At 39.0% G+C, this 12,889-nt stretch overlaps 1 protein-coding gene across 10 annotated transcripts in view; it reads right to left on the reverse strand.

Annotated features, from left to right (window-relative positions):
• Positions 1 to 12,889, reverse strand: part of UNC79 (unc-79 homolog, NALCN channel complex subunit) — a 261,375-nt gene that overhangs the window by 89,446 nt on the left and 159,040 nt on the right. For 6 of the 10 annotated variants that reach the window (XM_053603363.1, XM_053603359.1, XM_053603353.1 and 3 more), the window contains 5 exons: positions 12,056 to 12,213; positions 8,908 to 9,089; positions 6,611 to 6,812; positions 5,735 to 5,914; positions 4,223 to 4,288 (listed from right to left, as the gene is read on the reverse strand). In XM_053603363.1, coding sequence (XP_053459338.1) covers positions 4,223 to 4,288; positions 5,735 to 5,914; positions 6,611 to 6,812; positions 8,908 to 9,089; positions 12,056 to 12,213 — 788 coding nt within the window. The remainder of the gene's footprint in view (positions 1 to 4,222; positions 4,289 to 5,734; positions 5,915 to 6,610; positions 6,813 to 8,907; positions 9,090 to 12,055; positions 12,214 to 12,889) is intronic. The other 4 variants (XM_053603354.1, XM_053603362.1, XM_053603361.1 and 1 more) reach the window with 1 other exon arrangement.

Raw genomic sequence — 12,889 nt, forward strand, 5'->3', positions numbered from 1 at the left:
GAGGCAAGCACAATATCTTACCCACTTCTGTATCTCTCACGCCATACGGGGCAGTGTTTAACATATAGTTGGTGCTTTCTAATTCATAAATATCTGTTTCCGTGCTCTAAATTCAAGTACATATTGCAGATCTTATATTCTTCATCAAAGAAAAATTCAAGTTTCCCCCAAACAGCAGGGAAACGGGAATATTTCTCTCTGTGAACTGACTCACTAACCCCTCTGTCAAACCAACAGGTGACAATTAGGTAGGGAGGAAAGGATCCTTTCTGAGAGCTCACTCTGCATTTGCTCCAGAGAAGCCAGTGACCAAGCCTTATAAACAAGGCTGTATTCCATTGGCAGTTTTAACTATACTGCCTCACTGATCTCCCTGGTTCCTTTCCTTATCTTAAGGCTTCACTCATAGCAGGTCTGTTGTGTGTGCACACAGCCACAGAGGGGCTGGAAAGCTGGCACAGTGGCTAACTTCATATCCTCAGATGTTCTCCATCCCTCCCTTGCCCCTTTCTGTCCCACATCCTATTGCCAAGTAGTTACATCCTATCCACCAATCGAGGTCTGGCTGAAAAGCCACCTGTCCACGAGACCTTCCCTGAGGCCGCCCGCTGGGGGAAAGCTCTCTTCTCATTGCACTTGACCTGAACCATCCTAAGTACTGTTACTTTCACTCAGGATGAGTTTACTGATATTCACACTCTATCTCCCTAGTACAGCAGGTGTGCAATAAATGATTGTTGAATAAAAATTGTCATTTCCTGAAAATATAATTTCATGTAAGAGAATTCCTATAAGAACAACTATACTCCTTGATTTATTATATCTTAATGATTAATAGGCATTTTGCAAGTTAGTAAGGAAGTGAATTATAAACCATCTGTAGAAGGAAAGAGCGAGCTCAAAGAAAGGTTATTTGGAATTTTAGGCTGGGACACTAAGGGGGAGGCAGGAACAGTAGACACAAGAGAGCTTTTACACAGAGGTGAGGAACCCACAGCCGTGGGGCCATATGTGTCCTTCTAGATCCTTAAAGTGCAGCCTTCTGACTGAATCCAATTTTTACAGAACAAATCCATTCATTATAAGGGGTGTAGCAGAGAAAGATAAAGCTTTTCTTGCTTCCTTTGGTGCTTCAGAAAGAACAATCTCAAAATCAGAAGACTGCAGGTTCCCCACCTCTAGCGTAAGTGGACTCTATAACCAGACTAGTTTCCTCATGTCCCTAAGGCAGAAATACCCTAAGACCAGTGCATCAAGAGGTGGTTGTGAAGCTGGGCCCAGTGGCTCACACCTGTAATCCCAACACTCTGAGAGGCCATGGTGGGTGGATTGCTTGAGTTTAGGAGTTTGCAATCAACCTGAGCAAGAGTGAGACCCCATCTCTACTAAAAATAGAAAAAAATTAGCTGGTCATTGTGGCAGCCACCTTTAGTGCCAGCTACTCAGCAGGCTGCTGGAAGATCACTTGAGCCAAAGAGATTGAGGGTTCTGTGAGCTACGATGCCACAGCACTCTGGGCAACAGAGTAAGACTCTTTCTCAAAAAAAAAAGGTAGTTGCATTTGAGAGAAAGCAAATCTCCCAGATGCAAGTTCAGTTCTGTCCCTAACTAGTCATATGTGACCTTAAACAAATCACCTAAGCAGAATTACCTATTCCCTGCATACGCAGTTTTCCAGTGTGCAAAATGAAGAAAAATACTTTGCAATCAGAGTTGTTTTAAAGTCAAAATTAGATGATTTGCACAAAAACACTGTTCACAGCCAATATGAAGTATTATTGTGTATCCATTATTGTTTAATTATTCATCTAAGGGATGAGGAACAAGATATTACTAAGCACCCTATGTTCATATGATTTGAACCATTTGTTCAGTATTAGGATGACAAAACATAACTGCTGCTTTATAGTCAACTAGTCTTCAACAGGTATACTAAATATCTGAAGACAAAGAGTTCCTGGTTCTCACAGCATGGGTGAAAATACGCCATATATCTAAGTACACAAATTTCATGTTAGAAGTTGAAAAGATTTTATATTTCACCAGTTAGGGTGAAATGAAGGTGCTGGACTCCTACCAGAATTTACATGCATATAACAGAGCTCAGGATCCCTGGGCTTGAGACCTGGATCTGCCATCAATGAACTTGTGACATACATTTGTTCCTTGACCGGCAATTTCTCCTTCTATAAAATGAGAATGTTAACATACCTACAATGTTTCAGCTGTAACATTCTGTAAATTTTATTTATATGCACAAAGGCCTCTGATTTGCCTCATAAAAGTGAAGTAGGAATGCAGCTCTCTCTACAATTCTTGCAGAGTATACCTTCTATAGAAAACAGAATTTTCTATTCAATTTATTGTGTGTACTATGTAAAGACTAAGATTGGAAAGTCATAAGTTGTAAATCCAATGCAAAAAATAATTTAGCCTAAACAGCAATTACCATTAAGCTTTGTTGCCTAAGTAAATGGCTTCTGCTTTATTTCAGCTCTAATCAATAGGAGGCCTATATAGAAGAGCTCGTTACCTGGACCAAATAAAAGAATGTTCATTAAGTAAGAAGTTCTTCAGTTTCCACTTAATTACTATCTTAAACCATTCTGCACAATCTTGCATTATTCTGGCACGTCTTTGCTTCCGAATTAAAACACTCAGCATCCAATAAATAATCACGCAAATAAGGAGTCGCAACAGTACTTTGAAATGGCCTTCAAGTTGAGCCAGCTGTTTCCAAATCTAAGCAAGCTTTGCCTATGGTGGTGTTGGGTAAATTGTCTTTCCAGAAGGGCTAGCTTTGTATTTCATTTGAACAGTGCTGTTATCAGCCCGTTTTTCATCTGGTCACTTTTAGTGGAATAATTAGTTGCCTCAGGGGAAAGGTTTTTTTTTTTTTAGCTGCAAGAAGAACTATATGCATGTTTTCCCATAGAGATGTGAGGGGACTTCTTTGATTGGACTGTTAAAATGGAAAAGAATAATTAAAGACTAGCTTTTCAATTAAGCCTGAAGACGAAAAGACAAGCTGGGGTAAAATAAAGATAATTTATGAAATTGTATAAGAACAGTCTCTAAAAGTCCTAACTAGAGGGGATCTGGATGGATTTCACATTTCTAATGAAACTCAGGATCAGAAATTCTTATTTTTATTTTCTCATCAAGTGTAAAACAGAAAATACATCTTGGCCACCAACTGCCACCTGCATTCATGATCTTTGGGGTTCTCTCTCCTCTCCTTCTCTCCCGCTCCTGACTCTCTCTCTCTTTTGAGTGTGCTTTTTATAACACATAACAATTGATCTTGAAAGCCTCCTTACTTGAAATTTTCCTTTGGAGAGTGCCAGTACCATTCTGAAAAGTTTATCTTAAAAATAGTCTGAGATGAAAAATGAAATGTTCGAGAGCATGATACATAAGTAGTAGCTACCAAATTTGTTTTCCACAAATAAGCAGGAATTCAGAACCTCCAGAGACTTCCCAATGACTCATGGTGCCATTTGTCTGGATACCATTCAGTCTCTAATCTTCCCAATGTCCCTTCAACCCTTAGGATACTTCATGGTAAATTGCAATATATCATGGGACATCAAATGATAGTTACACTGTATCATGCTGAATACGATCCTATGGTCCTCCAAACAATAAATCCTCCTCTCTCTGAGAAACAGAAATCAAGTTGGGAAGAATCAGGAATGGCTAAAGGAACAAGTAGATGAGGGTGGTTCAAATGTATAACCTTTTATAAAATGTATATGAAATGTATGTTTTTACTATAGCAGATATATTTGACCATAATATTTCTAGGTGTAAAAATGCATACAAATAAGTTCTAGGGCAGCGCCTGTGGCTCAAGGAGTAGGGCGCCGGCCCCATATACTGGAGGGGGTGGGTTCAAATCCAGTCCTGGCCAAAAACAAACAACAACAACAACAAAAAAATACAAATAAGTTCTAGTCATACTGGCTCTCTGGGGAAAGATGCATACTTGGGTACTCTGATGCTTCTTACTGAACCAAAAGTTAATGGGATCACAAGTCATGTGCTAATATTAAGATGGAAGCAATTGCCATGTTGGGGGCACCAACATCTCAGGTAAGACCCTTTGTGCTTATAAATCCTAGGTATATCACTCTGGTCCAGTTAGAGACACCACACTGTTTACCTTGTCCACCTGCGATAGACAACTTGTACACAGCCCTTCAAAGTCAGAGGTACCCACCTGGTGTCTGTTCGGGTGTCCCACCGAGAGCTGGAGCAGACTGCTCATGCCTGGTCAACCTCATAGCTTAAAAATCAACAACAACTCTATTTAAATAAACATTACAGACAAATTGAGCCTAAAATTATTCTCAGTGCTAACTGCATTGAATAGTAGGGGTCAGTTTAGTTTTCCTGTTTGTAATTAACATCCCATAAAAGTTGTTTATGTAACAAAAGCTTTGTGGTTTTGTTTGAATCTTAAGATCATCTTTCAATGCTACTTCAATTCTTAATCTTCAAAATTGTAAATGTCAATCAATTAACAAGAAATAACAGTAAGTAAACTTTATATTCCAAACTGATCAGTTAGGCTATAAAAGAGCTGGGACAATCATGTAAAAAATGTTACTTATTCAATCTAGGTATTGGTTTCTAAGATCTGAAACAGTTTCACCTGGTGCCTAGAACTACTGTAAGTCATTCTTAAGTGACTAAGATTATCTTTGCTCCCTGAAAAACTGGGCTATTGATTACTTAAAGGGCTCTGATTACGCTTCCAAAGCTCAAAATACCACATGTTCATAGCTTGTCATAAAATGTAATAAATAAAATCAAATCATGTTTATGATTAAAAATGATTATGTTATATAAGGCTGTCTTCTAAAAACTGCAAACCTTTCAGCTTCTGATAGGACAAGAAGTATGTTTTAGGGTGTTCTTTTATAAACTTCATAGCAATTATGTAAATATTAAATCATTTAATATGTTTTACAAGTTAATAATATATTTAAATATATTCATTCACTAATATGGCAATTTAATTATGAACTTTTTAATTATTTGTTATTCATGAGCCATTGCTAATCATTAGAGTTTATCTAGTCATTTTGTAATTTAAGAAAAATTTTATTCTCTTTAAAAGTGCAATATAAAGACCTTTATATATTCTAAATTAAGTATATATGGTCTTATTTTAAAAATTGGCCATGAAGCTTGTTTTTATCTATAAATTATCTGGCGAAGTTGGGCAGAAATTCAACTTCTCAGCCTGATTTTTCTTTTTCAAAAGCAACACAAGGGTTGGGGGAAGGGCTTGTTCGGCTGCTTCTATCGAGCATGAAAAGAAAACGTATTCCAAATTTTAACTCTACCTCCTTCGCTGCCGTGGGTCTTACTGTCTAAGCATAATTCAGCTCTTAGTTTACAAAGCTGGTGTTGCAAACCTTCAGATTCTAGGACTTAGGGCAAATGCCTTTGTTAAGTTTCATGCCAAGCATCAATGGATTTGCTGCCCTCTACATTTCAAAATGGTCCACTGCTGGATCAGGGCTGTGCTGTACCTACAAACTAGAAAAGGCTACCTGGGGTAATCTATCCCCCTGGGGTGGTTCTCTAGGAAACCTGAAAGCCAAACTCATTAAACAAGCTCAGTTTGCTAAATATGCTATTCTCTGTGAACATTCAACAAGACAAGTCAGCCTCAGAAAGACATTAAACAGATTTAATGGAAGGATGGAAGAAGATACTCAACGAATTTTGGAGGTCAGGGTCTCAGGGAGGGAGAGCGCCCTCTTGGACTCCACAGGCCCTTTCACACTATCCCTCAGCGAACGCACACTCTTCTGGCGGTTTCTTGCAAAGCGAGCCCTCTTGATCTTCCACAAGGCTGCATCACTGAGGTTAGCAACGTTGGTCCTCACAGCAGTGATGGCTTTGCAAAAAGAATTAAAGAGGTTTTCATCTTCCTTTATTGGCTATGTAATACAGCTAGTTTGAAACAATCTGTCTGTGTTTCGGTATTAAAATACGTCTGTCATAGATGCATCAATACATCTCCATTTATGATGAGTCATATATTAAAAAATCATGACTATTGCCTCAAAAATCATGACAGAGCCCTATTGAATGGGGTTATTGCCCTTATAAAAGAGGACCAGACACAGCAAAAGGCACCATCAATGATTAGTTTTCTGCAGAGACTCTTAAATTACCGAATTGATTAGCTAACTGGGTAGTTGAATGAGAATCTTTTCTTCATCTATTTGGAGCTGCAGGTAACTAACTGATCAATAGTGTGCAACAGTGAGTTTGCAAGGTACAAACAAATTTCACAAAATTGCTCATGAACATTATAGACATAATGACTGAATGATATTTAGGGAATACATAGTCACGGATGCTTGTGTTAGGTCCTCAAGGAAATGAGAAGAATTCTGATTCCGGAACATCAGCATATACTTAACTCTATGCATTACTATAGAAAACATTCCATAGACAATTTGATGAAATGAGCACATGAAGTTGAGGCATCCTTCGTCTGAAAAATTAAACTACATGCCGAGTACCTTCTGTTTATTTAAGCAACACAACAGAAACTAGACTGTTTATAGCACGTTCTTTTACTTACTTGTAGGAAAAGGAAATTCTTTGTTACAATCCAAATGTAGCTGAGCTTCCAAAGAAAGCGTCTCAAATCTATTGACAAAGAACTCCCAGCTCAATGCAGGAATATCCTGCTTAAGAAAATGCAAGAGTAATAGCTTGCTCAAAATTGTGGGTCGGTCTTTAACCACAGTATCAAACTGGAAGTCGAGACAAAGACACAGACCCTGGGGGAAAGGAGGGGGAAAAAGTCAGATACAAACATCTAACTTACTTCAAAGCCACACTGATGAAACAATGCAACCTCCTCAATCCATATTTATAGTGTAGAATGACCCAACTGAAATCTTTTTTTTGATTGGAAGTTTGGGTAGGAAAGAAATGTGCAGAAGAGGAGCTTCTCCTAACTCAAGAATCTCTCTTGAATTTTGATTCAGAAATCTGAACTAAATGTAGGTTATTGACTTTCTAATACAATCAATCATAACCACTTGATCCAAATACCCTCAAATCAATGCATCTTTTTTTAATGTTGTTTTCATTAAGAAGCATACTTTCAAAGCTACATTGTAGAGTACACAAAAAGATGATCTAAAAATTCCCATTCAATCCTATGTTTTTTGATTCCAACAGAAAATAAAGTCACCTTGTCTTCTTAGAATGTGAATAAAACACCAGAATGATAAAAAATAAAAGTTGGAATGGATTGAGCACCCACTTCTCTAGCATAGAGTCTACCCCCCCTCTTTTTAACTGAGTGAAATTTAAAGACTCATCCAACCATCCCATTCATTCAGCTGTCATCTAATGAGTGAACAATGGGATGGTTGCATGAGTTGATGGTTGGTAAGTCATCCAACCATCCCATTCATTCACTCAGCTGTCATCTAATGAGAGCCTCCTGTGTTCCTCACCCTGAGCAGGGGTAGAAAGATATAGAATTACCTCGTTAAGATCAACAGAGAAGCCCTGTCTAGGAGACAACTGGGGATTTTATAGAAGGAAGGATGTGCCAAAAGCAGCATAACCCTATAATTCTTCATATCCTGCACACTTCGTTCTTGCTTCATTTTCCTAAAATGCAGGAAGAACTTTTACACTGGATTGGGAGGCAGTGTGTGCACCTGCACACACACGTGCACGCACACACACACACAGAGTTAAGAACATAGACTTTATTATGAGTCAGTCCTGAGTTTCCTATGCTGCTCACTAGTTGTGTGACTCTGAAAAAGTAACTTAACCTTTCCAGCCTTCAGCTTCTCTATCTGTAAAATGGCAAGACACAGAAAGCTATTGTGAGAATGAAATTAAATGATGCATAATGGGGGCACTTTTAATACACTGCCCTGGCAACACAGTACCTATTTGACAAATGTTGGTACTTGCCATTATTGTTAGCTGAATAATAAACAAACCATAAATAATAGATTAGGTGTCAATATGGGGAAAGTGGAGCAGAACCCTGAAGTTGTAGTCTTAGTTTTCTCACTAATTCACTTTGTGTCATTCAGTAAGTCACATTATCTCGCTGAGACTTGGTTTCTCAACTAAAAAATAAGGTACCATTCATGATAAACATACAACTCTCTCCAGGTCTCATATTTCATGTCTCTTTAGGCTTAACTGTGGTATTTTATGTTGGTAGCATATTCACTTTGATTAATGTTACAATTCCTCAGCACCTAGCCACTAATAACAGGGGCTTCCAGCCCAGGAGCCAGCGAAATGGTATAAGATAAATTATCGTAATTTGAAATCTTCCCCCAATACACACTCACAAGTTACACAATAATTACATCTGTCCAAAAGTGCTGTCAGCCTATAGACAAAGACTAAAAAGAAAGTACCCATAAATTAGAAAAGAGGTCTTTTAATAAGACGTGGTTCTTATATGTTTATTCCAATTAAAATGTTCATCATTACTCTCATTATGCGTTTTTGTGATGCTATGGTCTGAAACTTAATCACTAATGTGATAGTATCGGGAGATGAGGCTTTGAGAAATGATTAGGTCATGTGGGTAGAGCCCTATCAAATGGGATTATTACCCTTATAAACGAGGCCCCAGACACGGTAAAAAGGCACCATCTACAGACCGGAAAACAAGCCTTCACCAGACACTGAATCTCCTGGTAACTTGATCTTGAGTTCTCAAACTCTAAAACTGTGAGACATTATTTCTTTTGTTCATAAGCTACCCAGTTTATGATATTTTGTCATAGCAGAGCAAACGGACTAAAATATGTGACAAATAACTCAATGACTTATTAGCACTGACTCAGACCATCTGCAAAGCAGCTAACACACATCACGCATCACCTGCAGCGCTGGCCTCTTTATGGTGTCAAGCAGGAGACCAGCCCTGGTGGCCACCGCTGGGTTGACATCCTCCACGGCTGTCAGGAAGCAGCAGAAGGCATGTGCCAGGGAGTACTTCAGCAGGTGGTTTTTGGTCACTGAGTGAATATCCAGAAATCTACAAATGACAGCCACTTTTTCCACTGCAACGTAAAACACAGAGGACACATACATACACACACATATTTAGTCAGTCTGAGAACTGAACTCACAGAGAAAAAGTTAACTCTAAGTCCCCAACTTAGTTAGTTATCTTAAATACCAAAAGATATTCTAATGCCAGCTTATCCAGTGCTCTTATTCACCTGTGTACCCAGGACTATTTCTACTCAGCACAGTCCTTTCTTGCCAGTCAGCTTTGATTTAGTTCTGGATCATCTTCTATACTTTTCGAATGATCTTTCTCTGTGTTTAACTATCAGCTACATTTCAAATTATTCAGACTATGCAGACTACAGAGGGAGAGGGAGATGCCCACTATGCTCTGAGCCTGTTACTCTGCTCTTAGTAGGTCATCATGCGAAATGACAGATCAGACAGACACTTTCTGGGGGCGAATGGGGCTATAGAAGCCACGCATTTCTTTCATGATATAAATACACACTTACTTAACAGATTTCTAATGATTCTGCAAATCTATGTTAAACGATCCCAGACACTCTTAAAGCATAGCTATATAAAAAGATATAATGCTAGTAAAGCAATATAGTGCAATGCAAATTAAGATGTTTCAGTATTTTACTTAAGTTGTTCCAGCAGCCTAGAATATTCTTTCTATACTTTTTTGCTTATTGACATTCGCTCATCCTTAAAGAATCTGCTGCTGAAATTCTTCCTGTTCTGTAGAGTCCACTCTGACCCTAGAGTGGCCTTTCTATCCTGTGAACTCCTTTACAAATACTGCTCAGTTACACACTGTTAATTTAATTGTGCGCTCACATGTAGCTATATGACATATCTTCTTTGGCGGCCTTGAATTATATTTATGCCTTTTATACTTTATTAACTTCTTTCATATTTACACTTGGTCTCATCAGTTAAATTGGGGCCTCTTGAGGGCAGAAATCTGCTCTTATACTTTTTTTTTTTGAGATTGGGACTTGCTGTGTCACCCAGGCTAGAGTGCAGTGGCATCACCATAGCTCACTGCAGCCTTAAATTCTTGGGCTCAAGTTAGCATCCCAAGTAGCTAGCTGAAACTACAGGCACCCACCATCATGCCTGGCAATTTTTCTATTTTTAGTAGGGACTCACTCTTGTTCAGTCTGGGCTCGAGCCCCTGACCTCAAGCAATCTTCCCTCACTGGCCTCCCAAAGTGCTAGAATTATAGATTTGAACCATAATGTCCAGTATGTACAGCATTTATTCAACAAATTCACTGATTTTGTAATGTGTATTTTAAAAATACACATTACACATATACAGAGGGTGCCAGACAATGTATACACAATTTAAGAAAGAAAAATACTGTATTAACTGTATTGTAATACCTAAGTCGTATCTGACTTCTGCAATTGTAAGAGGTGCTCAAATGTGACTTGTATTCATCTGTTGTTATCAGTATATATCAAGCATTACAAAACTATCTTTAGGCACTTGGGGGGAGATGGAAGTAAATGGAAAGATGAATTATTTTTAATTTGACTTTAAAGTCAAGTTGACTAAAAGAGACAAGATAGGTACAATTAAAATTAAATCAGTACAAAAAGCTAGAGATGCCTCTAATGAGGCACAAATAAAATGCTATGGAGGTCAGGAGATAAACAAACCTCCTTCCACTGAGGGGACTCGGGCAGTGGAACTCCACAATGGTGGTGAGTGAAGGGGGATTGAATGGAGGTGGCATCTGAGTAGGGCCTTGAAGGGAAGAGGATTAAAGTCAGAGCACAGAATGGCCAATTCACGGATAGAGGGGAGAAGGAAGCAATAGTTTGTGTATAAAATAGAGTAGGAAATGAAGCTGCTAACACCTGCAGGCAGACTATGAGAAGCTTTGAATGTCAGTTTATGGAGTCTGAACTTTATTCTCTAGATACCGAAAACCCACTAAAATTTTGTGAGTAGAAAAGTAACATAATCAGAGCTATAACTCAGAAGACTAATCCTTATAGAGAATGAAAGAGCATAGTTAAATATTCATCTGCTTTACTTCTATTTAAATACCTATAAAATGTTGCTATCTTATTTAGATTTTTGCTAGAAAATTTTACTCTTATCTAATTCCCTTACAGCATCATATGCTATCATATAAATAAACTCCTGGGATTCATGTGAGTATTAAAAAGCAAAACCTCTTTGAAATGGCCAAACATTAAGGAACTGACCTCTCAAAGGTATAATGGTTAAGTTACTTAACGGAACTTCCATTTCTGGAAACTTCCATCCAACTTTGGAGACACTCAAAATGTATGGAACCATTCTGGTATGCCACACTGAGGCATGCCTCCTGGCTGGCTACCCCTGAGAATGGGAGTACTAGAAGATCGGCGGGACTCGTGGCCATAGATGGGAGGCTAAGAGAACACATCCAGGTTCCTTCCTTAACACACTGCTCTGAGCATTTGCCTTTCTAAGCACTGGGAAATACCAATCACTGCACCAGCCTAGTCCCTGACTCCTCAACAGCAAGCGTATTCAACAGAGATTCTCACAACTCATGTTAAAAATCTCTGTGCATGGCTTACCCCTGACCCTACTAAGAGGCTGACGGAGTCGGTCTAGGGTATGGCCTGATAATCTGCATCTGAACAAACATTCCCAGCACCTCCGATGCAAGTAACCTACTAGGCTGACCACATGGTTTATCATCCAAGCTGGAACACATTTGGGGGTAAACAAGAGTGCAGTGATTAATGACCCCTGCAGCGTGACTTAGGTCTACCCTAGGCAAGCCTGGATAGCGGCACCCCACCACCTAAGGACCACTCCACAAACACTGCTCTTTGAGTGAGGAAGCTCAGCTCTGGAGAACCATGGAAAAATACGTGCAAGCAGGAAAACACCCTTTAAAAGGAAGAGACGAGAAAGGAGGTCCACAGCTGATGCCATGACTAGACACCTGCTTCACTGTGCAACCCACACAGAGTTTTTAAGCTAACGCAGAGGTACCTGCTTCAAACCTCATCTTCCAGTCTTTGCTGTTGAAGTTGCCGTTTATGATTGTCCAGAAGATGTCAGCACCATGAGGAAGTGACAGGGCATGGAGCAGGAGAGGGACAGCCAGTGAAGATAGCTGGGAGAACTCAGACTTGACAACTCTCCACAGGCTGGAACCAAAGAGAAGCAAAGTGGTCACCGGCATCGCAGCCTCTCCAAAAACAACCCCACAAAATCTTGTTCTCCTAATTTATGCTAAGTGTAGTTAATAGACACGCTTGTGGTGAAATCGCACTCAGCCATGAAAAGGTCATCCTCTGATCCACTTTTCCTATGCTCTGCCCTGCTAATGCTTCTTCAGAGAAAATGCCTTCATGTAACACTAAAGAAAAACACTTCCCACTTGACATTGCGCTCTTTAACATAAAAATCAAAAACTAACCCATAATATAAATTTAGCTATAAAAATGAACAATGATATTAAGTTATAGACAAAGCTGATGTTAGCTAGGTTAAGAGGATAGGAGTGATATATGATTTTTAAATTGTATTATTGTATTTTATTTTATTATTTCATGTTATTTTTAGAGACAGGGTCTTACTCTGTCGCTCAGGCTGTTAAAATTTTCTTACAGTGGAACATCTGGGACGTTATGTTGCTTTTGTCTGCCCAGTAGCTCTTTTTATTTCTATTCCTAACAGCCTCTGCAAGAACTGGCAAGGTTGTCAGGCAAGCTCCATGACTTTCCATATCATAAAAGTGAACATGAAACATAGGCTGATCAAAGAACTTCAGCACCTGGATAGAGTGATTAGCTTAGGAATGGGCATAAGACCCAAGTTGGG

Source organism: Nycticebus coucang, chromosome 9 (assembly GCF_027406575.1).
Source record: "Nycticebus coucang isolate mNycCou1 chromosome 9, mNycCou1.pri, whole genome shotgun sequence".
NCBI lineage: Eukaryota > Metazoa > Chordata > Mammalia > Primates > Lorisidae > Nycticebus > Nycticebus coucang.